Source organism: Canis lupus, chromosome 2 (genome assembly GCF_011100685.1).
Source record: "Canis lupus familiaris isolate Mischka breed German Shepherd chromosome 2, alternate assembly UU_Cfam_GSD_1.0, whole genome shotgun sequence".
Classification (NCBI taxonomy): domain Eukaryota; kingdom Metazoa; phylum Chordata; class Mammalia; order Carnivora; family Canidae; genus Canis; species Canis lupus.
Window position 1 is genome coordinate 10,980,435 of NC_049223.1, and position 22,895 is coordinate 11,003,329.

General features: G+C 33.9%; 1 protein-coding gene across 1 annotated transcript in view; it reads right to left on the bottom strand.

Annotated features, from left to right (window-relative positions):
* Positions 1-15,883: 15,883 nt before the first annotated feature.
* MALRD1 (MAM and LDL receptor class A domain containing 1) overlaps positions 15,884-22,895 on the bottom strand; it is a 754,089-nt gene continuing 747,077 nt past the window's right edge. The window contains 2 exon segments of the mRNA XM_038532060.1: positions 15,884-16,166; positions 21,304-21,379. Of these exon segments, the coding sequence (XP_038387988.1) occupies positions 16,089-16,166; positions 21,304-21,379 (154 nt within the window). The 3' untranslated portion in view covers positions 15,884-16,088.

Here is a 22,895-nt window from a genome sequence, read left to right on the forward strand (position 1 = left end):
TTCGTTAGGACTTTTAATCATGGTTGCATGCTATACTTTGCTAAATGCTTTATCTGCATTTATGGAGATGATCATATGGTTTTTATCCTTTATCTTGTTAATGTGATATATCACATTGATTGATTTATGAATATGAGACCACACTTGCATCCCGGGAATAATTTTTACTGGTTTGTGGTGAATGATTTTTTTTTAAAATACATTGTTGGTTTCGGTTTGGGAATATTTTGTTGAAGATTTTTACATGTATATTCATCAGAGGTATTGGCCTATGTTTTCTTTTTATTTTTTGTCTCCCCTACCTCAGCCCCCTGTGTCTTTAACTGGTCTTAGTATCAGAGTGATGCTGGTTTTGTCCAATGAATTTGAAATTTTTCTTTTATCTGACACTTTTTGGAAAAGCTTGAGAAGAAGAGGTAGCAACTCTTTAAATATTTGGTAGAATTCACCTTTGAAGCCATCTGGTCCTGGACTTATGTTTGTTGAGAGTTTTTTGATTACTGATTCAATTTCATTGATAGTAATTGGTCTGTTCAAATTTTGTGTTTCTTCCTGATTCATATTTGAGGTTTATATTCCTAGGAATTTATCCATTTCTTTTAGGTTGTTCAGTTTGTTAGCATATAATTTTTCATAAGCTCTATAATCCTTTATATTTCTGTGGTTTTGGTTGATGTTTCTCTTCTTCATTTCTGATTTTATACATTGAGTCCTCTGTCATTGGATAAATCTGGCTAAAGAAATATGAGTTTTGTTGACATTTTTTAAAAAAGTAGTTGGTTTCATTGATGTGTTGTTTCATTTTTTTCAGTCTCTATTTCATTTATTTCTGCCCTAATCTTTATTATTTTGTTCCTTCTACTGAGTTTGGGCTTTGTTTTTCTTTTTCTTGCTCCTTTAGGTGTAAGGTTTGGTTGCTTATTTGAGATTTTTCTTCTTGAGGTAGACCTCTATTGCAATAAGCTTCCATTATAGCTTTTGCTGCATCCCAGAGATTTTTGGACTGTTGTTTTCATTTTCATTTGTTTCAATGTATCTGTTGATTTTTCTTTGATTTATGAATTGGCCAATTTGGTGTTTAGTAGTATGTTATTTAGCCTCCATATATTTGTGTTCTTTCCAGATTTTTTCTTGTGATTGATTTACACCTACATACTATTGTGGTCGAAGAAGATGCATGATATGATTGCAGTCCTTGTGAATTTCTTGAGACTTGTGTTGTGCCCTAACATGTGATGTATTCTGGAGAGTGTCCCATGTGCCATTGAAAACAATGTGTATTCTGTTGTTTTTTGGATAGGATGTTCTGAATATATCTCTTAGATCCATCTTGGCCAAGGTGTCATTCAAAGCCATTGTTTCCTTGTTGATTTTCTGTCTGGATGATGTTGATGTAAGTGAGGTATATTAAAGTCCCCTATTTTTAGTATATTAATGTCAGTTTCTTCCCTTTTTTTTAATGGTATCTTTATATATCAGGTGCTTCCATGTTGGGTGCATAAATATTTACAATTCTTATATCCTCCTGTTGGATTGTTCCCTTTATCATTGGGTAGTGTCCTTATCTCATGTTAGTCTTCCTTCTCTATTTTATCTCATATTAAGTACTGCTACCCAGCTTGCTTTTTGCTTCCATTTGCATGGTAAATGTTTTCCCATCCCTTTGCTTTCAAGCTGCATGTATCTTTATATCTGAAGTGAGTCTTATAGGTAGCATATATATATATAGGCCTTGTCTCTCTCTCTCTCTCTCTCTTTCTTTCTTTCTTTCATTAATTCATTCATTTTTAAGATTGAGAGATAGAAACCAGAGGGAGGAACAGAGAGAAAAGGATAAGAAGATAAGCAATCTTTGTGCTGAGCATAGAGCCCGATGCAGTGCTTGATCTTACCATGACCTGAGGCAAAACCAAGAGTCAGATGCTTAACCAACTCAGCCACCAAGGTGCCCCTTCATCTTATTTATTATCTATTTAGTCACCCTGTGTCTTTTGATTGGAGTTTTTAGTTCATTCACAGTCAGTCATTACCAATAGGTATGTATTTACTGACATTTTGTTACTTTTTTTTATGGTTGTGTAGTTCTTCCCTGCTACTTTCTTGCTCTTTTCCCTTGTGGTTTGCTCTCTTTCTTTAGTAACATGCTTGGATTTCTTTTTCTCTACCGTTTGCATATCTGTTATAGATTTTTGATTTGTAATTATTATGAGATTCATATATAGCATCCTGTGTGTACGTACAGTAGTCTACAGTGAGTTGATGGTCACTTAAGTTTGAACCCATTCTAAAAACACTAAGTGTTCACTCCCCTCCCACCCACTGCCACTTTTTATACATACGATATTGTACCATATATCCTTTTTAGTTTTTGAGTCCATTGACCAATTTTATTTATAGAATTGATTTTACTGTGCTTGGGATTTAACATCTGTACTTGGTGTGTTTCTGTTATTGAGGTTTTTTTTTTTTTTTTTTTTTTTTTTTTTAATCTCTGTTTGGTTCTTTCTTGTTTTCTGTCTTTGTTCAGTGTCTCACTGAGATTTTCCACTCTTTTCTCTAGTCCACTAAGTATCTTTATGACCATTTGAGTTCTCTATCTGGTATATTGCTTATCTCCATTTCATTTAACTTTTTCATTGTTATTTTGTCCTATTTCATTTGGGACACATTCATTAGTCTCATTTGTCTAACTTTCTGTGTTTGTTACTATGTAGTAGGAAAGTCAATTTGTGTATTATCTTAAAATAGTGGCTTTATAAAGAAGAGTTCCTGTGGTGCTTTGTAGCACAGTATCCCCTGTTCACTAGAACTAGGTGCTTCAGGGGTGTCTCCTATATTAATTGTATGTCCTTTACTGTGGTGGCTGATCCTTGTTTACTTTTAGCCCAGTGAGCTGCAGTGGTTTACTTTGCCTATTTTGGGAAGAGTTTGGTTCTTGTCCTGTTAAGAGGCCAGTCTGGGGCCATTGTGGGCTTGTAGTTAGGCAATGTCAGCAGTCAGACCAGAGGTCTGCCTCTGTCTATCTGTTGGGGCTGCAGTAGCACTGGGCTGCAGGGTGTTCTCCCTGCCTTGTACTCTGAGAGGCATTTGTTGGTAGGTGGAACAAGAATTTAAGCCAGATGCTGGGCTGCAGATGCATGGATACATCTCTTGTAATGTCAATTATGAGTGGTGCTGTTTCTGACAGGGTTGCTTGCAGGAGTGAGATGTGCAGGAGCTGCTTTGGAAGGACTCCTGCTGAGTTGAACTGGTTGGATGGGTCAAATCTTCAGGAGAATGGGCAGGTAGGCTTGTGGGACTCAAGCCATTAGCAAATTAGGTGAATGACATTCTTGCTATTTCCAGCAAATGACTGGCTATCTACACTGCAGGGCAGGGGGCATGTGGAAATGGCGTTTGTGAGGTCTTTTGTTCTTGGAGAAGGCCCCTCCAGGATGAGTTCTGAGATTCTTAAATAAATCTACTTCTTGTATACTCCAGGTGCTGTTTAGATTGCTCTTACTGTGCTCTATCTTGGCAAGATTGCTATATGCTATTTGGAAGGGCTGGAACTCAGTTTCCTATTATCCTCCTGCTCTCTCAGGGCAAGCCTGCTGATTTTTAAAGTATCCAGGTGTAAGCCCTGCTGGTTATAAAGACTCACAGAGTTAAGCACAACTGGTTTTCAAAGCCATTTGTTATGGGAACTTGTCTTTCCAGTGCAGGGTCTTTTGTGTTTGAGATGCCTAGTGTTGAGTTTGCTCCTCTCCTTTTTTTGTGTGGTAGTATCCCTCCAGGTTATGATTAGTCTTTGAGGAATTCGGTTTCTGACTATGTCTCTGCTTTTTGTACCATTTTTGGTCTGTCCTCCTCTTTAGGATTAACTGTGGAAGGACTGTTGTGCCCGGAAAGTCTGTTCTTTGGTCATTTTCTGGGTTGGATGCACTGATGTGGCTGATATCTTAGTAGGTCTCTAGGGCCAGATGAGCTTAAGATACTTCTACTCTGCCATCTTTTCAGAGGTGGAATTTTGTACCTTTTGACAACCTTTACCTATTTGCCAACATCTCCAAATTCCCATCACCTCATTTCTGACAACCAATGATCTGTTCTTTGATTCTGTGAGGTTTTTTCTGTTTGTTCGTTCGTTTGTTTTTTCCACATGTAAGTGAGATCATGCAGTGTTTGTTTGTTTTTGTTTTTTTTTTTCCTCCTGTCTGGCTTATTTCACTTGGCTTAATACCCTCAAGATCCATCCATGTTGTTGCAAATGGCAGGATTTTCTTATTCTTATTTCTCATAGCTGAATAATAGTACTGTGTGTGTGTGGGAGGGCACATTGTCTTTATCAATTCATCCTTTGATGGACACTTGGAAAATTTCCATGTCTTGGCTATTGTAAATAATGCTGCAGTGAACATGGGTGTGCAGAAAGCTCTCTGAGATAGTGATTTTGTTTCCTTCAGTTTCCTTTGTTTCCTTCCTATACATCTGGCAGTGGATTTGCTGGATCATATACTTTTGTTTTTAACTTTTTGAGGAATCTCCATGCTGTTCTCCAGATGACTGCACCAATTTACATTCCCACCAACAGTGCACAAAGATTCCCTTTTCTTCACATTGTCACCAACACTTGTTATCTCTTGTCTTTTTTTTTTTTTTTTAGAGATTTTATTTATTTATTCATGAGAAACAGAGAGGAGAGAGAGAGAGGCAGAGACACAGGCAGAGGGAGAAGCAGGCTCCATACAGGGAGCCTGATGTGGGACTTGATCCCGGGTCTCCAGGATCATGCCCTGGGCTGAAGGCGGCACTAAACCGCTGAGCCACCTGGGCTGCCCTCTCTTGTCTTTTGATAATGACCATTCTAACAGGGGTTTATATCTTATTCTGGTTTTAATTTGTATTTCTCCCGTGATTAGTGATGTTAAGTACCTGTTCATATATTTTTGGTCATTTGTATGCCTTCTTTGACAAAAAACAAAAAACAAACATATATATCTTTTAGTTCCTCTGCTCATTTTTTAATTTGATTGTTATTTTGCTGTTGAGTTGTATTAGTTCTTTATATATTTTAGACTTCAGTACCTTATCAGATATATGATTTGCAGTATTTTATCCCTTTCAGTAGATTGCCTTTTCATTTTGCTGATTGTTTCCTTTGCTGTGTGGAAGCTTTGTTTGATATAATCCCTCTACCTTAAATTTCAAAATCTGCCCAGTATTTGTGAAAGTTTTCCCTGACTCATTCTTCATGTTTTCATATTTATTTTCTTTATTTATTAGAATAGCTTTTGGCTTTTCTCTTATGTTGGTGTAGTGCATGAGTTTTTTGTCAGTTGTAATATATGTATATGTTATAATATTTTTAAATTTTCTATTTGGCCTTCATTAGACACATTTTTATGTAATTCATTTGTTCAGTTTGTTGTTCTTTTGCCAACTTAAATTGAATATGTAAGTAGATTTGTATTTATTGGTAAAGAATAAAATAATAGAATTTCATGTGCATACAGCTTTGGTGATACCTCATACAATGATTAATCATTATGTTGTATGTGTGTTTGTGTGTATGTTTTCTCCTCTAAATATTACACAATTGAATAGTTATTTTTCCTCCTTTACCTGGTCTTCAATAGTGAAACAATTCTGCCCATCTGTACTACATGTCTTATGACCCTCCAATGGTGCTATTCTGTGGGATCAATAGAACACTGTAAAACTGGTACATTTCTTTATCCTTTGCCTCTTTACTGCATTGCTCCAATAAGTGAATAAAAATTTGATTGGTATTTTCATTTGGGCTTGTTATCCCAATTGACTGCCTTGACACCTAACAGCTTGACAGTAAGATTCAAAATGTCTTTTGATTATATCCAGATGTCCCATTTTCAATAACATTTATGAGGCATATAAGGAACAAGAAATTATAATACAAAATTGTATCTGACAAGGCTCAAATGTTGGACTTATTAAAGACAGAATGATTTAAACTATTTTAAAAGTACTAAAAGAAACAATGTGTAAATAATTAATATATGGGAATGAGGTCTTATAGACTATCAGAAAAATTATAAAATGCAACTAAATTGAAATTATGGAGATAAAAATATAGTAACATGAAAAATTCACACCCAAGGCTTACCAGCAGATTCAAGTATGCAGAAAATAGTAGGTAGGGCACTTAAAGATAGGACAATTTTCTACTGTAAGAGAAAGAAAAATGAAGACCTTATAAACCTATGAGATACCATTAGGTACACAAATACATGCATATGGGAAGTACAGAAGGAGTGGGAAAAGAGAAAAGGAACAGAAATACTGTATGAAGAAATACAGGCAAAAACCTCCTTAAATTTGATTAAAATGATTATTGAGGGATGCATGGGTGGCTCAGTGGTTGAGCATCTGCCTTTGGCTCAGGTTGTGATTGTAGGGTCCTGTGATTGAGTCCCATATCAGGCTCCCTGTGGAGAGTCTGCCTGTCCCTCTGCCTATGTCTCTGCCTTTCTCTCTGTGTCTCTCATGAATAAATAAATAAAATATTAAAAAAAAAAACATTGAACACATTTATGAAGCTCAAGAAACCATATATCTCTTAGTAGAAAACATTGATATAAAAATCTTGGCCTTCCTGTTGGCAGTAATTTCTTAGCTTTTATACCTAAGGCATAAACAACTAAAGGGAAAAAAAAAAACAGATAAATTTGATTTAATCATATTAAAACATTTTCACATCAAATGACACTATTAAGACCATGAAAAGACAACCCAAACGATGGCAGAAAAATGTGTGTGAATCATTTGTCTAGTAAGAGTATAATATTCAGATTATATAAAGAATTCTTACAATTCAACAATAAGAAATGTCTATTAAAAATGGACAAAAGTATTTTAATAGACACTTCTCCAAAGAAAATACACAAATGTCTAAAATTACATAAAAAGAGGTTCAACATTATAAACTATTAAGGAAATTCAAGTTAAAAACAGAAGGTACCGCTTCATAACCACTGGGCTTGCTATTATAAAATATATGGACAATAACAAATCTTTGTGAGGGTGTTTGTTGGTACCTGAAAGAGTCAAACATAGAGGTACTATATGATCCAGCAGTTGCACTCTTTGGTAAATGCACAAAAGAAGTGAAAGCACATTTTCACACAAAAATTTGTACATGAATGTTTATAGAGGTTCTATTCAATAATAGCCAGAAAGTGGAAACAATCCTGATGTCTATCAATTGATGCATGGATAAACAGAGGTGGTATATCCATACAATGAAATTTTGTTCAACAATGAAAAGCAGTGAAATAATCATAAATGATACGTAATGGATAATCTTGAAAACATTATCCTAAGTAAAAGAACCTGACAGAAAAAGTCACATACAAATCAATTTATCTTAAGTGTCTAGAATTGGCAAATCAATAAAAAGTATATTAGTGATTGTCGAAGAATGTGAACGTACTAAAAATCTTTGAATTTTGCAGTTTAAAGTAGTGAATTTTATAATACATCAGTCATATCTCAAAAACATTTAAAAGCACCTAGTTAATTATTACAGTTAATATTTGTGTAATAACACCTAAATAAAACAAGTTAGGGCACTGTCAATATTGCATCTCTTTTAATGTTTTTTTTTTTTTCCATAGCTTTACCATCTGGATTTGCACACCCAAGTACTATATTCCTAATATATGATGTTTTTTCACATACTCTTTTTTTACTTTAAATTATGCTTGTGAGAGTCATCAGTGTTGTTGTAGGTAGTTACAGTTCACTTTCATTGCAGTATATTTTTTCTATTTTATTACTGTGCTACATTTGATTCTTTATATGCATATTCAATTGACAGAAATTTGAAATTTTTCATATTACAAATAATGCAGTAATCATTCTTGTATATGTTTCTCAATGCACATATGCATGCAGTTTTCTTGATTGCACATTTTCTTAGATGCACATGTGTATGTAATTCCTGAGAGGGTGAATTGTTGGACAATATACATATGCTCAGCTTTAAGAGATAATGACTGACAAATTTACACTATCACCATCCCAAGTATGAAGAGTCCATTTGCTTCATTTCCTTAGTGTTGTCAACACTTCCTGAATTCAGGATCCTTGGTATTAGTTCACTGTTTTAGTCAGCTCTTGCTGCCATGAGCAGGTGGCTTCTTTTAAAAAATGATTTTATTTATTCATGAGACACACACACACAGACACACACACACAGAGGCAGAGACACAGGCAGAGGGAGAAGCAGGCTCCATGCAGGGAGCCCGATGTGAGACTCAATCCCGGGACCCCAGGATCATGCCCTGAGCTGAAGGCAGACACTTAACACTGAGCCACCCAGACAGGTGGCTTAAACAACAGAAACTTATATCTCAGTTTTGGAAGCTGGAAGTCCAACATTAAGGTGCTTGGTTTCATTCTGAGGCTTCTTTGCTTGCAGGCAGCTACCATCTCACGGTGTGTTTACATGCTTTCCTTATGCTTATGAGAGAAGACAGAAAAGCAAATTCTCTGCTGTCCCTTCTCCTAAGGGCGCTAATTCCCCACACTCATGACCTCATACCTAATGACCTCTCAAAGGTCTCATTTTAAAATACTATCATATTGAGGGTTGGAGTTTCTTTTTCTGTGTCTGTTGGCCATCTGTATGTCTTCTTTTTTAGGATATATCTGTTCATGTCTTCTGCCCATTTGTCATTTGGGTTATTTATGGTTTTGGTGTTGTATAAGTTCTTTATATATTTTGGGTACTAACCCTTTATCAAATATGTCATTTGCCCTTATCTTCTCCCATTCATTAGATTGTATTTTATTTTTCTTCATCATTTCCTCTGCTTTGCAGAAGCTTTTTATTTTGAGGTAATCCCAATACTTTGCTTTTGTTTCCCGTGAGTTAGGAGACATATCTAGAAAAATGTTACTATGGCAGATGTCAAAAATGTTATTGCCTGTGCTCTCTTCTAGGGTTTTTATGGTTTCAAGTCTCACATTTAGGTCTTTAATACATTTTGAGTTTGTGTATGGTGAAAGAAAGTGGTCCAGTTTAATTCTTTTGCATGTAGTTGTCCAGTTTTGCCAACACTGTTTCTTTAAGAGACTTTTTACCATTACGTATTCTTGCCACCTTTGTTGAAATTTAAGTGACTATAAACACCTGGGCTAATTTCTGGGATCTCTACTCTGTTCCATTGATTTATGTATCTGTTTTTGTGCCAGTACAATACTGTTTTAACTACTATAGCTTTGGTAGTATATCTTGAAATCTGGAGTTGTGATACCTCCGGTATTATTATTATTTTAAAAGATTACTCTGGCTATTCAAGATCTTTTGTGATTCCATCCAGTTTTAGGACTCTTTTAATTCTGTGAAACATGCTCTTGGTATTTTCATAGGGATTGCATTAAATGTGTAGATTGCATTGGATAGTATGACATTTTAACAATATTCATGCTTCCAGTCCATAAACATGAAATGTCTGTTATCCTCCATTTCTTTCATCAGTGTTTTGTAGTTTTCAGAGTACAAACCTTTCACTTCCTTGGTTAAGTTTATTCCTAGGTATTTTATTTGGTATAATTGTGAATGGGATTGTTTTCTCAATTTCTTTTTCTGTTACTTCATTATTAGTGTGTAGAAATGCAACAGATTTCTGTGTATTTATTTTTTTATCCTGTGAGCTTACTGAGTTTATCAGTTCTAGTAGTTTTTGTTGGTGGAGTCTTTTAGGCTTTCCTATAGATAGTGTCATGTCATCAGTAATAATGAAAGTTTTACTTCTTCCTTACCAATTTGGATGCTTTTTTTTTTCCTTTTTGTTTGATTGCTATGCCTAGGAGTTCCAGTACTGTGTTTAATACAAGTGGTGAAAGTGGACATCCTTCCTCTTCTTGATCTTAGGGGAAAAGCTCTCGTTTTCCACTCTTGAGTTTGATGTCAGCTATGGTCTTTTCATATGTGGCCTTTATTATGCTTTTTGTTTGTGGGTTTTGTTTGTTCTTTTTTCCCTTTGGCCTTTATTATGTTGTAGTATGTTCTCTTTAAACCTACTTTGTTGAGAGTTTTTATCATGAGTATGTGTTGTATTTGGTCAGATGCTTTTTCTGTGTCTGTTGAAATGATTATTTTTAAATCTTTTTTTTTTTTTCTTGTTAAAGTGATGTATTATGTTGATTTGTGAATATTGAACCGCCCTTGCCTCCCTGAAATAAATCCCTTTGGATCATTTTGAATGACTTTTTAAATGTGTTGTTGGATTTGGTTTGCTAATATTTTGTTGAGGATTTTACATCTATGTTCATCAGAGATATTGGCCAGTAGTTCTCTTTTTTAGTATTGTTTTTTATCTAGTTTTAGCATCAGGGAAATGGTGGCCTTCTATAAATAATTTGGAATACATTTTGGTTGCATATTTCTTATTGATTTGTAGGTTTTTAAAATACATTTGCTGTGTAAGTTGGTTTTATGTGTTGCAAATAACTTCTCCTACACTGTATTTCATTCTTTATTATCTTTCATTGATATATTTTATTGAGCAGATGTTTCTAAATTTAACATCTGGTTTATCAGTCTTTTATTCTTTTTTTTAAAGATTTTATTTATTCATGACAGGCAGAGAGAGAAAGAGAGGCAGAGGCAGAGAGAGAAGCAGGCTGAGATCATGACCTGAACCAAAGGCAGGCACTTAACTGACTGAGCTGCCCAAATGCCCTTTTTTTTTCATTTTTACTTATTTGATTGTTTCAGAAGTCTCTCTCTTCATGGAGATAATTATCATATTTTTCATATCTTATATTCTAGGTCAGTATAGGGTGCTTATTATTGTTTGTGTTATTATTGTTCACCTTTACGTATACATAAAAATATACCTAGAATTGATTTCTATGTAAAATATATAGTAGGAGTCAAGTTTCACTCATTTTTCAAAATGCAAACAAAATTTTCAACCAATTGTTGAAATGCCTTTCTTTATGTACTGTTCTTCAGTGCCACATGGATAGATCAGATACCATATATGTTTGTATGTATTTCTGGGATCTGCAGTCTATCTCATTCTTCCATATGCATATTTTTATGCCAACAGCACTATCTTCAAATTATTCTAGCTTTATATATAGTATCCAGTAAGGAAATCCTCATGTTTTTTCAGTTTCTTGGCTACATTTGTCCCACTGTATTTCCATATACATTTTAGAATCAACTACTCAGGTCTTAAGCATCTGGTAGAAATTTGATAAGGATTTTCTTGACCTTACAGATAAATTTGGGAAAAAATGAATACTGCATCTCTATGTGTCTACTTTAGTATTGCAATATTTTAGATTATATATGTCTTTGGAAGATTTACTCCAGCATATTTACTTTTACATTTATTATAATTTCACTTAAAATAATTTTTTAGTTTGTTCAAGATACATAGGTATTCAATTGGACATTATATATTACTCTTCTATGTGACACATTTGTTAAAGTCAATAATTAGTGTTAATTAACCTAGAGATTGTTCCGAATTTTCTATATACACATCATGCAATCTGTAAATGATGACAGTATTATTTTTCTTTCCAATAACTCACTAAATTTTTTTTAATATCTTATTTTCTCACTAGTATTACCAGTGAACAGTTCAAATATTTTGGAAGGTGTGGTAATAGCCGTTTAAAATGGCTCATTCCTAACATCAAACTGAAGGTAATGTTCCATCATTTAGTATAGTTATCAGTTTTTTTATAGTTGTCATTTATCACATTAGGAAAGTTTTTTTAGTTTTCTAAGATATTTTTGCTTTGTTTTAAGATTTTATTTATTTACTCACAAGAGACACAGAGAGAGAGAAAGAGAGGCAGAGACACAGGCAAAGGGAGAATCAGGCTCCATGGAGGGAGCCCGACGTAGGACTCGATCCCAGGTCCCTAGGATCAGGCCCTGGGTTGAAGGCAGGCGCCAAACCGCTGAGCCACCCGGGCTGCCCTAGTTTTCTAAGATATTTTTATTACAAACAAATGTTGTATTGAGGTGCCTTGGCACTGCAGTTGGCTGAGAGTCCAACTCTTAGTTTTGGCTCAGGTTGTAATCTCAGGGTCCTGGGATTGATCCCCCATGTAGGGCTCTGCACTTAGCATGGAGTCTGGTTACGATTCTTTCTTTCTCTCCCTTTGCCCCTTCTGCTCATGCTTGCTCTCTTTTTCTCTTCCTCAAGTAAATAAATCTTTATAAACAAATGTTGTAATTTTACAATACTTTCAATGCACCTATTAAAACATGTGTGCTTTTTTGGTATTTTTTTAATGACTGATTTTTAAAGTTCAGCTTATATTCATGGAATAAATATGAAAATGGTAATGTCTTCATTGTATGTTTGTTTTTGTTTTGTTTTTAGTACTTCATATTTGTATTTATGAGTAAGATTGACCTAAAATTTTCCTTTAGTGTGATATCTCTATCAGGGTTTGTATTAAAATTATGCTTTCCTCATAAAATATGTTGGGAAGTAGTACCTGTTGTCTTGTTGTTTTGAAGTGTTTTTATAAATTTGGCATTATTTCTTAAAGATATTATAATATCTGCTAGTGGATCTGATGAACTTAGAGCTTTGTTTGAAGGAAGATTATGAAGTATGGATCAATTACTTCGCTATAGGACTGCTTGTATTTTCTATTTCTTCTTATGTTTGCTTTAGAAAATTATATTTTCCAGGAATTTGTTTATTTTCTCTAAAGTTCAATATTTTTGTCACATTTTTTGTTGTTTTTTTTACAGCATCTTTATTACCTTCTCACTGTTTGTAGACTCTGGTGATAATACTATTTCCATCTCTGACATAGGCTATTTATGCATAATCTTTCTTTGGTTCATTTTTTTTAGGTGTTTGTTAATCTTGTAATTTAGTTCACCAAATGTTTTTTTTTTTTTTTTTAATTGTTGGTGGTGTTGTTTCATTAGGGGTTTATTATTCTTTTTAAAGAACCTGCATTTAGTTTTATTGATCCACTTCATATGTGTGTGTGTGTATATACATATATATACATATATATTTCATTTTATCAATTTTTTACTTTATATGCTTAAAGATATATGTTAGCACTGGATTGCTAACAAGGTAGAAAAAAGTTAAGTGGTTCCCATCTAGGGCAGAATAGAAGCCCCAGATGAGAAGAGGCCACATTATATATTTTATTTTTCACTCTCCTCTCACTGTCTCACTTATTTCAATGTAATATTTATGTACAAATATTTGTTGAACAAATTAATGGCAATTATAATTACCCCACAGTGACTATTTTTTGTCTTTAACCATTATTTTATGAGTAGCAATAGACTAAGTGATTACTTAATATCTGTTGGGGGAGAATCTAAGTAGAGAAACTAGGCCTGATTTCTTTTGCTGACTTTTTTTTTTTTTAATTGACTCCAAATTATACTGACTGAAGAAAATTATGCTAATTTCCTGAGCTGATTTATTAGTAACGCAGCTCTGGACAAATATGTTATTTGTCATCTTGATAGAGCCCAGACCTAAATAAATAATGTATAAAAATTTAGAAAAGTTAAAAAGCTCTTTATTATTGCTTCCACATTCTAGAAAAGAAAATCTGCTCTTTAGAGCACTCCACTCTTGTAGAATGTTTAATGACGTGACTCAGTATAAATTTTTAAGTGTAGTTAAGTATTTTGTTTATTCACTTATTTATTTACCTATTTATTTTCGTGTATGCATAGTTATAGAATTTTTTTATTCAAGATATGACATGTATCTAGTTTCATCGAAATTTCATAAAGTATGTGCTCATACAAGTGTGGTGCCTTTCCACTTGTAATTATTTAAAGAGAGGACATTGAGTTTGATGACAACTTTAGATATTAACCCTTGGATTTGTTTTCTAGACACATTGGCAATGAAATGGAAAACATTTTGCAAGTTGATATGAAGAAAAGCAGAATAACATTAAGACTCACAAACCTGTCATTGGTTTGGCAGTGAAATACATTCTTGAAATATTTTTAAAAGGCATTTGGAGTTTAAAAAAGTCACAGCTTTTTTACAGATTTTCCTTGGTTTTTATCTTTAAGAATGAAATTTAAGACTACTTATTGCAAAAGACCTTGCCACAAATACAATTGTTGGTTTACCTGAAACACATGCTTTTAATGTGCTAATAAACACAAGGCAGTTATTTAAAGGATTTGTGAATTTTGTTCTCAGTGTGACATATGTGAAAAATGATTGATGGTCAAGAAGATTAATAGAGAAAAGAAAATTCTTATACAATTTCTTCAAGGTACCACCTAAAGGAATAGGCAAAGATGATATGATATAATAGAATGATATATGACATTTATGTCGAGAGCATTGTTAATATGTACTTGTTTATCACATATTTGTGAGTTTTCTTATAGATAAATACGGCTTATTTATAATTTATTATTATTCTAGAAATTGGCCAGTTCTAGTTAAAATACATATACTAGGCAATATTTTTAGTGCTTATTAAGTTTGTAGAGATTACTGTTGTGCTATTTATAGCAAAATATTTTAACAGTGTTCTAAACAGTGCTGTCTGAGAGCATTTTATATGATAAAAATTTTTCCAGTATTTTCCATTACTGTGGCTACTGGTTACACATGGCTATTGAGTACTTAGAATGTGGCTACTGCAACTGAGGAGATGCATTTTTCAAATTTTATTTAATTTTAATTAATGTAAACTTCACATTAAATCTACACATGTGGCTGACCACCATAGTATATGGCATAATGTTTTCATTTATCTGTGTTAAAACATGTAAAATATTTAAACAGCATTTTTAGATAATCAGTACTTATTGTCATTTGTTATTATTATTGATATTATTATGTACTTATAGTATATTTTGGGAAATAGGTTGGCCACATGAATTCAGTTAACAACATGTTGTCTGAAGTATTTGTGCAGCAAAACTCTTAAGAATCAGCTATACTCATTAGACTCCATTCTCCTGACATCCACTTATCTAAAAAAAAAAAAAAATTCTTTTGATGGGTTTTGTGTCCCATGTGACATTTAATATCTTTTCATGTTTTAAAGCTGAGTTATATAATTTGTGAACTCTCTATACCACTTGTTCTTCAATTCTGTATTTCTCTTCTTTTTATATTTTATAAATCATAATGGTATAGATTTGGACTTACATCAAAAAATTGTTAGAGGACGAATGGTGCAAATAAATTTTTATTTCTGAATGTTACATTAAATTATGAAGCACATACCTCTTCTATCTACGGGATAAGAAAAAAAATCAGTTTCATCCTTTTAGTTTTATAGAATTGCCATAGGTACTTATAGATACCACAAAATGTTTGATTTAAACATTTTATGGAGCACATAACTTGTACCTAAAAAAATTTAGCTTTTGAAAACAAAACAAAACAAAAGACAAAAAAACAAAAAGAATTGCTCTATATCCCACTTTCTCGATTTTAGGGATAATAATTGCCATATTATTTAAACCATTGGAGTAGGGACTTTTCAGTTTTTTGAAGTTCAAAGCTTCTTAACTCATGTATCGGTATTACTTTTATACCTATATGAAGATATGTATTAAATAATTATTTGAATAAAGGCAAGTTTAGGATGACAATTTCACATTTTTTTCAAGATGCGGAAATAACTTTTACTCATGGTTATGTGGATTAGGTTTACTATGATTTGTCCATTCCTGTTAATTTGTATATTAACTTAGTTCACCTTTTTGTTTCTAAGCTCAATCTTATTTAAATAAGCATTTTAAAACTTACTTATACTCAGGATATAAAACAATTTGATTTATAATTTTAAAAAATGACCACAGTAAAATCAAAGGAAAGCAAGAAACTCAAGTAGAAAATTTTATTAAACTACTCAGATATACAATAAAACTAAGGTTCTGATTCAGATTCCATGAAAACGTTTAATATATTCAGTAAGAAAATTTATCTGTGTATGTATAATAATTGCAGTAGTATTCTGAATCCCTTCTTTTTTTACTATTGCACAGGATGAGTTTCTGTCAGGTTTCAGCGTAGGATTTTCTATAAACTATATACCCTAGATCACACTTGATTTGGATGGTGCTATTTCAGATGATTAGATATGGTCTCCAGGCATCCTGATGTGCCATACAATGGATTTGAGAAGGAGTATACAGAACTCTAAAGAGAAACACATTGAGAAGATTAGGATTTTAGGCATTAAAGTCTTTCAAGATCATGCAGAATACAGTGAGTTTTAAATGGATTTCCACTGGAGTAATAACTAGAGCATTTCTGACTTTCCCTCGATCACCTGTAGTGCACACTGCCTACACTGCTGACAGGCCTAGGGCTGGTATGTGTCCACAGCCCTTGGGGCGTGGGAGTCACTGCCTTATCCTTACCCTTGGTGGAATGGGGAAGTACCGTGGGAGAATCTTAACTACATCTTTCTGTAGTGTTGGTTTCTCTAAGCCTGCTGTATTGATCATAGGTGAATTAAACAAACAAAAAGAAATACAAAACAAACAAACCAGACTTAATTGAGAGGGTAATATTTTGCAGAGTATATCAGAAAACCTGTAATGTGGAAAGTTCATAGTTCAAACACTTTGATTTCTTCAACAAATAAATTGCAAGGAAAACATGGGAGACAAAATAGAACCTAGAGACTAAAAGAGTCTTAGGAGACATGTCTATCCATTTGAATATATACACCTTATATCTCTCCTGACTAAAAACATAGCAACATCAATATATATAACCTCCCTTATTTATTTGTGAGATTATTAGGGTAGGTTGACTGCTGATTGAATATTTCATGGCATCAAATACTTATTAAATGTGTAGATATGACACTGTGTTTATATTTTTTAAAAGTCTTCATCCCTTAATGTTATAACTTAAGTCTTTACAGGTGAAATTAAATGATATCTGGAATTTGTTTAAAAATACCCTGGTTGACACCAACAGCGAACCCTAATATAAACTAGGACTCTCGATGATAGGTAGATATAGGTTTGTCAGTGTAACAAATGTACCACTCTGATGTAGAATATTGATAATGGGGGAGACTGTGTGTGTGTGTGTGTGTGTGTTGGCAGGGGGGATATAGGAGAACTCTGTGTATGTTCTGCTCAGTTTTGCTATAGACCTAAAGCAGCTCTAAACAAAACAGTCTTAAAAAAAAAAAATAGAAGAAAGAGAAATTAAGGAGTCAATCCCATTTACAATTGCACCCAAAAGCATAAGATACCTAGGAATAAACCTCACCAAAGAGGTAAAGGATCTATACTCTAAAAACTATAGAACGCTTCTGAAAGAAATTGAGGAAGACACAACAAGATGGAAAAATATTCCATGCTCATGGATTGGCAGAATTAATATTGTGAAAATGTCAATGTTACCCAGGGCAATTTACACGTTTAATGCAATCCCTATCAAAATACCATGGACTTTCTTCAGAGAGTTAGAATAAATTATTTTAAGATTTGTGTGGAATCAGAAAAGACCCCGAATAGCCAGGGGAATTTTAAAAAAGAAAACCAAAAAACAAAACAAAACAAAGAAAGAAAGAAAGAGAAAGAAAGAAAGAAAGAAAGAAAGAAAGAAAGAAAGAAAGAAAGAAAGAAAGAAAGAAAGAAAGAAAAAAGAAAGAAAGAAGAAAGAAAACCATAGCTGGGGGCATCACAATGCCAGATTTCAGGTTGTACTACAAAGCTGTGGTCATCAAGACAGTGTGGTACTGGCACAAAAACAGACACATAGATCAATGGAACAGAATAGAGAACCCAGAAGTGGACCCTGAACTTTATGGTCAACTAAAATTCGATAAAGGAGGAAAGACTATCCACTGGAAGAAAGACAGTCTCTTCAATAGATGGTGCTGGGAAAATTGGACATCCACATGCAGAAGAATGAAACTAGACCACTCTCTTTCACCATACACAAAGTTAAACTCAAAATGGATGAAAGATCTAAATGTGAGACAAGATTCCATCAAAATCCTAGAGGAGAACACAGGCAACACCCTTTTTGAACTCGGCCACAGTAACTTCTTGCAAGATTCATCCACGAATGCAAAAGAAACAAAAGCAAAAATGAACTATTGGGACTTCATCAAGATAAGAAGCTTTTGCACAGCAAAGGATACAGTCAACAAAACTAAAAGACAACTTACAGAAGGGAGAAGATATTTGCAATGACATATCAGATAAAGGGCCAGTTTCCAAGATCTATAAAGAACTTCTTAAACTCAACACCAAAGAAACAAACAATCCAATCATGAAATTGGCAAAAGACATGAACAGAAATCTCACAGACGAAGACATAGACATGGCCAACATGCACACGAGAAAATGCTCTGCATCACTTGCCATCAGGGAAATACAAATCAAAACCACAATGAGATACCACCTCACACCAGTGAGAATGGGGAAAATTAACAAGGCAGGAAACAACAAATGTTGGAGGGGATGCGGAGAAAAGGGAACCCTCCTGCACTGTTGGTGGGAATGTGAACTGGTGCAGCCACTCTGGAAAACTGTGTGGAGGTTCCTCAAAGAGTTAAAAATAGACCTGCCCTACGACCCAGCAATTGCACTGTTGGGGGTTTACCCCAAAGATACAGATGCAATGAAATGCCGGGACACCTGCACCCCGATGTTTCTAGCAGCAATGTCCACAATAGCCAAACTGTGGAAGGAGCCTCGGTGTCCATCGAAAGATGAATGGATAAAGAAGATGTGGTTTATGTATACAATGGAATATTCCTCAGCCATTAGAAATGACAAATACCCACCATTTGCTTCGACGTGGATGGAACTGGAGGGTATTATGCTGAGTGAAGTAAGTCAATTGGAGAAGGACAAACATTATATGTTCTCATTCATTTGGGGAATATAAATAACAGTGAAAGGGAATATAAGGGAAGGGAGAAGAAATGTGTGGGAAATATCAGAAAGGGAGACAGAACATAAAGACTCCTAACTCTGGGAAATGAACTAGGGGTGATGGAAGGGGAGGAGGGCGGGGGATGGGGGTGAATGGGTGACGGGCACTGAGGGGGGCACTTGACAGGATGAGCACTGGGTGTTATTCTGTATGTTGGTAAATTGAACACCAATAAAAAATAAACTTATTATTTAAAAAAAATAAAAAAATAAAGGGTTAAAAAATGAAAAAAAATAAAAATAAATAAACCAGCACCCCACTCTGATGTGTAGTGGGAATGGGTGATAGTAGAGGTGAAAGTAGAATGACCATGAGTTGGATACATGGCAGTTCGTTAGACTGTTCTTACAATTTCTATGTCAGGACCTGAGAATTTTTACTAAGAGTTTTTAGAAGGGTATTTTGGAGAAGTCTATTTCTCTGACACAAAGTCAAGGAAGGCACACTTAGTTTAATACAAACTCATTGTTTCTGAAATAATAGAAATCAAGGCAGCAAGAAAGTTCAAGAACTGTGACAGAATTTCTTTTCTAGCCATTCTTAATGGAAGGGAAAAAATGTGAAAGAGGAATTGTTTTTTTATTTGGATAGAAAAAAAGAAATTGCTTCTAAGTTTCTCTAGAGTCATTGATTGCACTGCCATATGCATGCATAGTAGAGTCTTGAAAGCACCCTGAAAGTGGGTCTTTGATAGGAACCCTCATCCATGTGCCAGAGAGGCCATTTTTTTTTTCAGTAGAAAGTAAAAGATATTTCTAGCAGCTCTTTAATTATTACAAGTTTAAAAGATATTAGGACGCCTGGGTGGCTCAGCAGTTGAGCATCTGCCTTTGGCTCTAGATGTGATCCCAGAGTTCCGGGATCGAGTCCCACATCAGGCTCCCTGCGTGGAACCTGCTTCTCTCTCTACCTGTGTGTCTGCCTCTCTGTGTGTCTCTCATGAATAAATAAATAAAGTATTAAAAAAAAAGAAAGAAAACTCCAGTTAAAAGAAGTTTAATAGATATTAATATAAAAATGTCAAATTTAAAACAGTATATTTTCTTTCCTTATATCAAATTTAAAACATTATATTTTCTTTTCTTATATCATTTGTATCTTTCAGATACTAAAATTAAACTAAAGATCTAAAAAAAGATTGAATTTCCTTTCCTTTCCCAAAATGAAAATAGGTTTGCAAAAAAAACCAAAAAAACAAAAGAGAGAGAGAGAGAGAGAAATAGGTTTGCATTACACCTACTTACTTTGCCAACAAGATACATTAGGCTTCTTAAGTATCCATTTATTTATTTATTATCCATTTGAAATGTGGGAGCTACATTTTAAGTTTTTCTCTGTGTCTTGATTGACTTGAAATTTCATCCAAATTAATTCTCTGCACCCTGGGAAAATTTTTGTTTTCATTCCTACCAAAACAGTAATAACCCAAAGCATGTATGTCATCATTATTGAATAAAAGCACATATAAAAATGTCAAGTGTTGTTTTAGCCTTCAGCCATATCAACCAAGGCTACCAAATTATTAGAAACCATCTAATCTTGCACCATAGTACTCATTTCAATAATGGTAACAGCTGTTGGTGGCCTATTTTTCATGTAAAAATAATGGGGCTATGAAAGTTTTAGCATTCTATATGCTCACTTACACAAGAGAATGAATCTGATGTAATATTTCTAAAATCAGATGTAAGGTTTTCATGGATAAGAAGTGATGTGTCATGGCTAATCCTATTTTATACCCAAGTGTATGCTCATATTATCTACTTAAGAAAGAGATGAGAAAGATTTTATTTCATTATCTGTCTAGTCTACTTTTTATTGCGCTGATAAGGAAATAGCCCTAAAAGGTCCCAAAAAAGATGTAATACACTTTAATTTCTCCTTTAGTCTTCTAAATGATCAGGTAATAGCCCTTTACTGCTCACATCTCAATTTAAAGCACAGCACAGAATGCTGTCCTTCTTTTGTCTTTGGGAATAGAATATAAAGAACAGTCAATAAAGAGTTACTATGGGTAGCTGACTAATACTCTGGGTTAAACTGATGTTTTCCAGAGTTGTCAGCTCTTGTTGAGTATGAACAGTGACCACAAAGCCACTTAAGAGTGAACTGACTTTACAAACAGATTGAATCTGTCCTGGAATGGAAAATTCTCATTGCATATTTAGAGAGACTAAAAACTCCTTCCCATTTCCAATGAAATAATTCCGTTAAAACATTATTCTTAGCCATGATATGGAATCATGTCCAAATAACACCGTGTGTGTGTGTGTGTGTGTGTGTGTGTGTGTGTGTGTGTGTCTGTGTGTCTGTGTGTTTGTGTGTTTCTGCTTCTGAAACAATACAATTCACCATTACCACTTACCTCTCTTTTCTCTGGGTCACTCCAGTTGCCATAAACTGGATTAACAAATGCACAGTTCACACTTCCTTTAGTTTTCCTTAAAGCACACAAGGCCATAAAAAAAGTATAAGTTTTGAAGTATAGCACAGTACATTTTTAGTTTATTATCTGGTAGACATCTTTGAGAGACATATTGTCTAGCCAGCATACTTATTTTTATGAATGTATTATCATAAGTAAGGCTATTACTTTTTTTTTCAGGACACAAAGGCAACTACATTCTTATAAGTAAATATAATTTGAATTCTGAATACTTAGATCCAAATAAACACAGACAAATAAGAAGTGGCATAAATTGGTCTTAAAATCGATTTCTTCAAATATCACTCAAGCGATACATAAGGTACAACATTATAAAGAGCTGGCTATATGGAAAGGCTACCATAGACTTCAAAAGTGCTAAACCACCAAATCCTGAGGACTATTTTTTCATGACAGTGTTGGTCATAAAGATCTATAGCAATGGGTCATTCCATAATGTTTTAAACAGCAAATTTAAATATGAGTGTTTTGAAGAGTTCTTAATGTTAGTGTTTCCTTTAAATGAATCAAAAAGAGATGTGTCCTTGATAATCTCACCTGTTGGTCTAGATCTGCTTAATATATTCTGATTGACTAGACTCCTAAATGATCATTTCTTTTTGTGATTTACTTAATTACTCAAGTGTCAACAGATTTATTAGAAGACAACAAACCCTGAAATAGTTGATCACAACTATGCCCACCACAGAAATACAAAAAAAATATAACCAGATAACTAAATATATCCCATTAAAGATTTATAGAATGATCCCATCATGCACACACACATTATAAGAATAATGGAGAATAGAAGACCAATTATAGGATGATTGCTAGTGTCTTGAGGGCAGCTCAGTTATGAGGAAAAAAATATGTAATACATGAATATTTTTGCCTAATCAGGGTATAATGACAGTAAGTCTGTCAATAACATACCCTTAGATCCTAAGGGAAAATGTAGTAAAGAGGGAAACTCTTACTGATTTGTTTTTTGGAAAGAAATCTTCAGTTATGACTTCTTTTTGTCACCTACCAAAATACGCAATGAGTCCAAGAGTCTAATCTGGGTAATTGTGTTTGGCTGGCCATATGTTCTTCCTATGGATTCAATCTTCAAAGTTTCCTAATCTCCACTATTTCTATACAATTGGCTTGAATATTCAGTAGCTTAACCGTTCGCCCTCATTGAATCTACATTTTGGGTATAATGTATATATATATATATCATGCATATATATATATATATATGGCATATATATATATGGCAGCTATATTTGTGGGTTGTTATTTGAAAACAGTCATAGGTGCAAGAAATATCTGTTAATTCCTTAACTACGGTGAATGAATACTTATTTCCTATAGTTAGATTGAATAAGTGGTATTTGATTCTTTGCCTTTCCCTCCTCCAAGACTAGTCAACATAAAGTTCTCAGAGTGGTAAGCTCAGTAATGATACAGTTAGGTGCAGAAATAGGCAGGGCTGCTTTTACAGTTGAGACTGGATAGGGAATTGAAGGGAAATTTCAAAATGT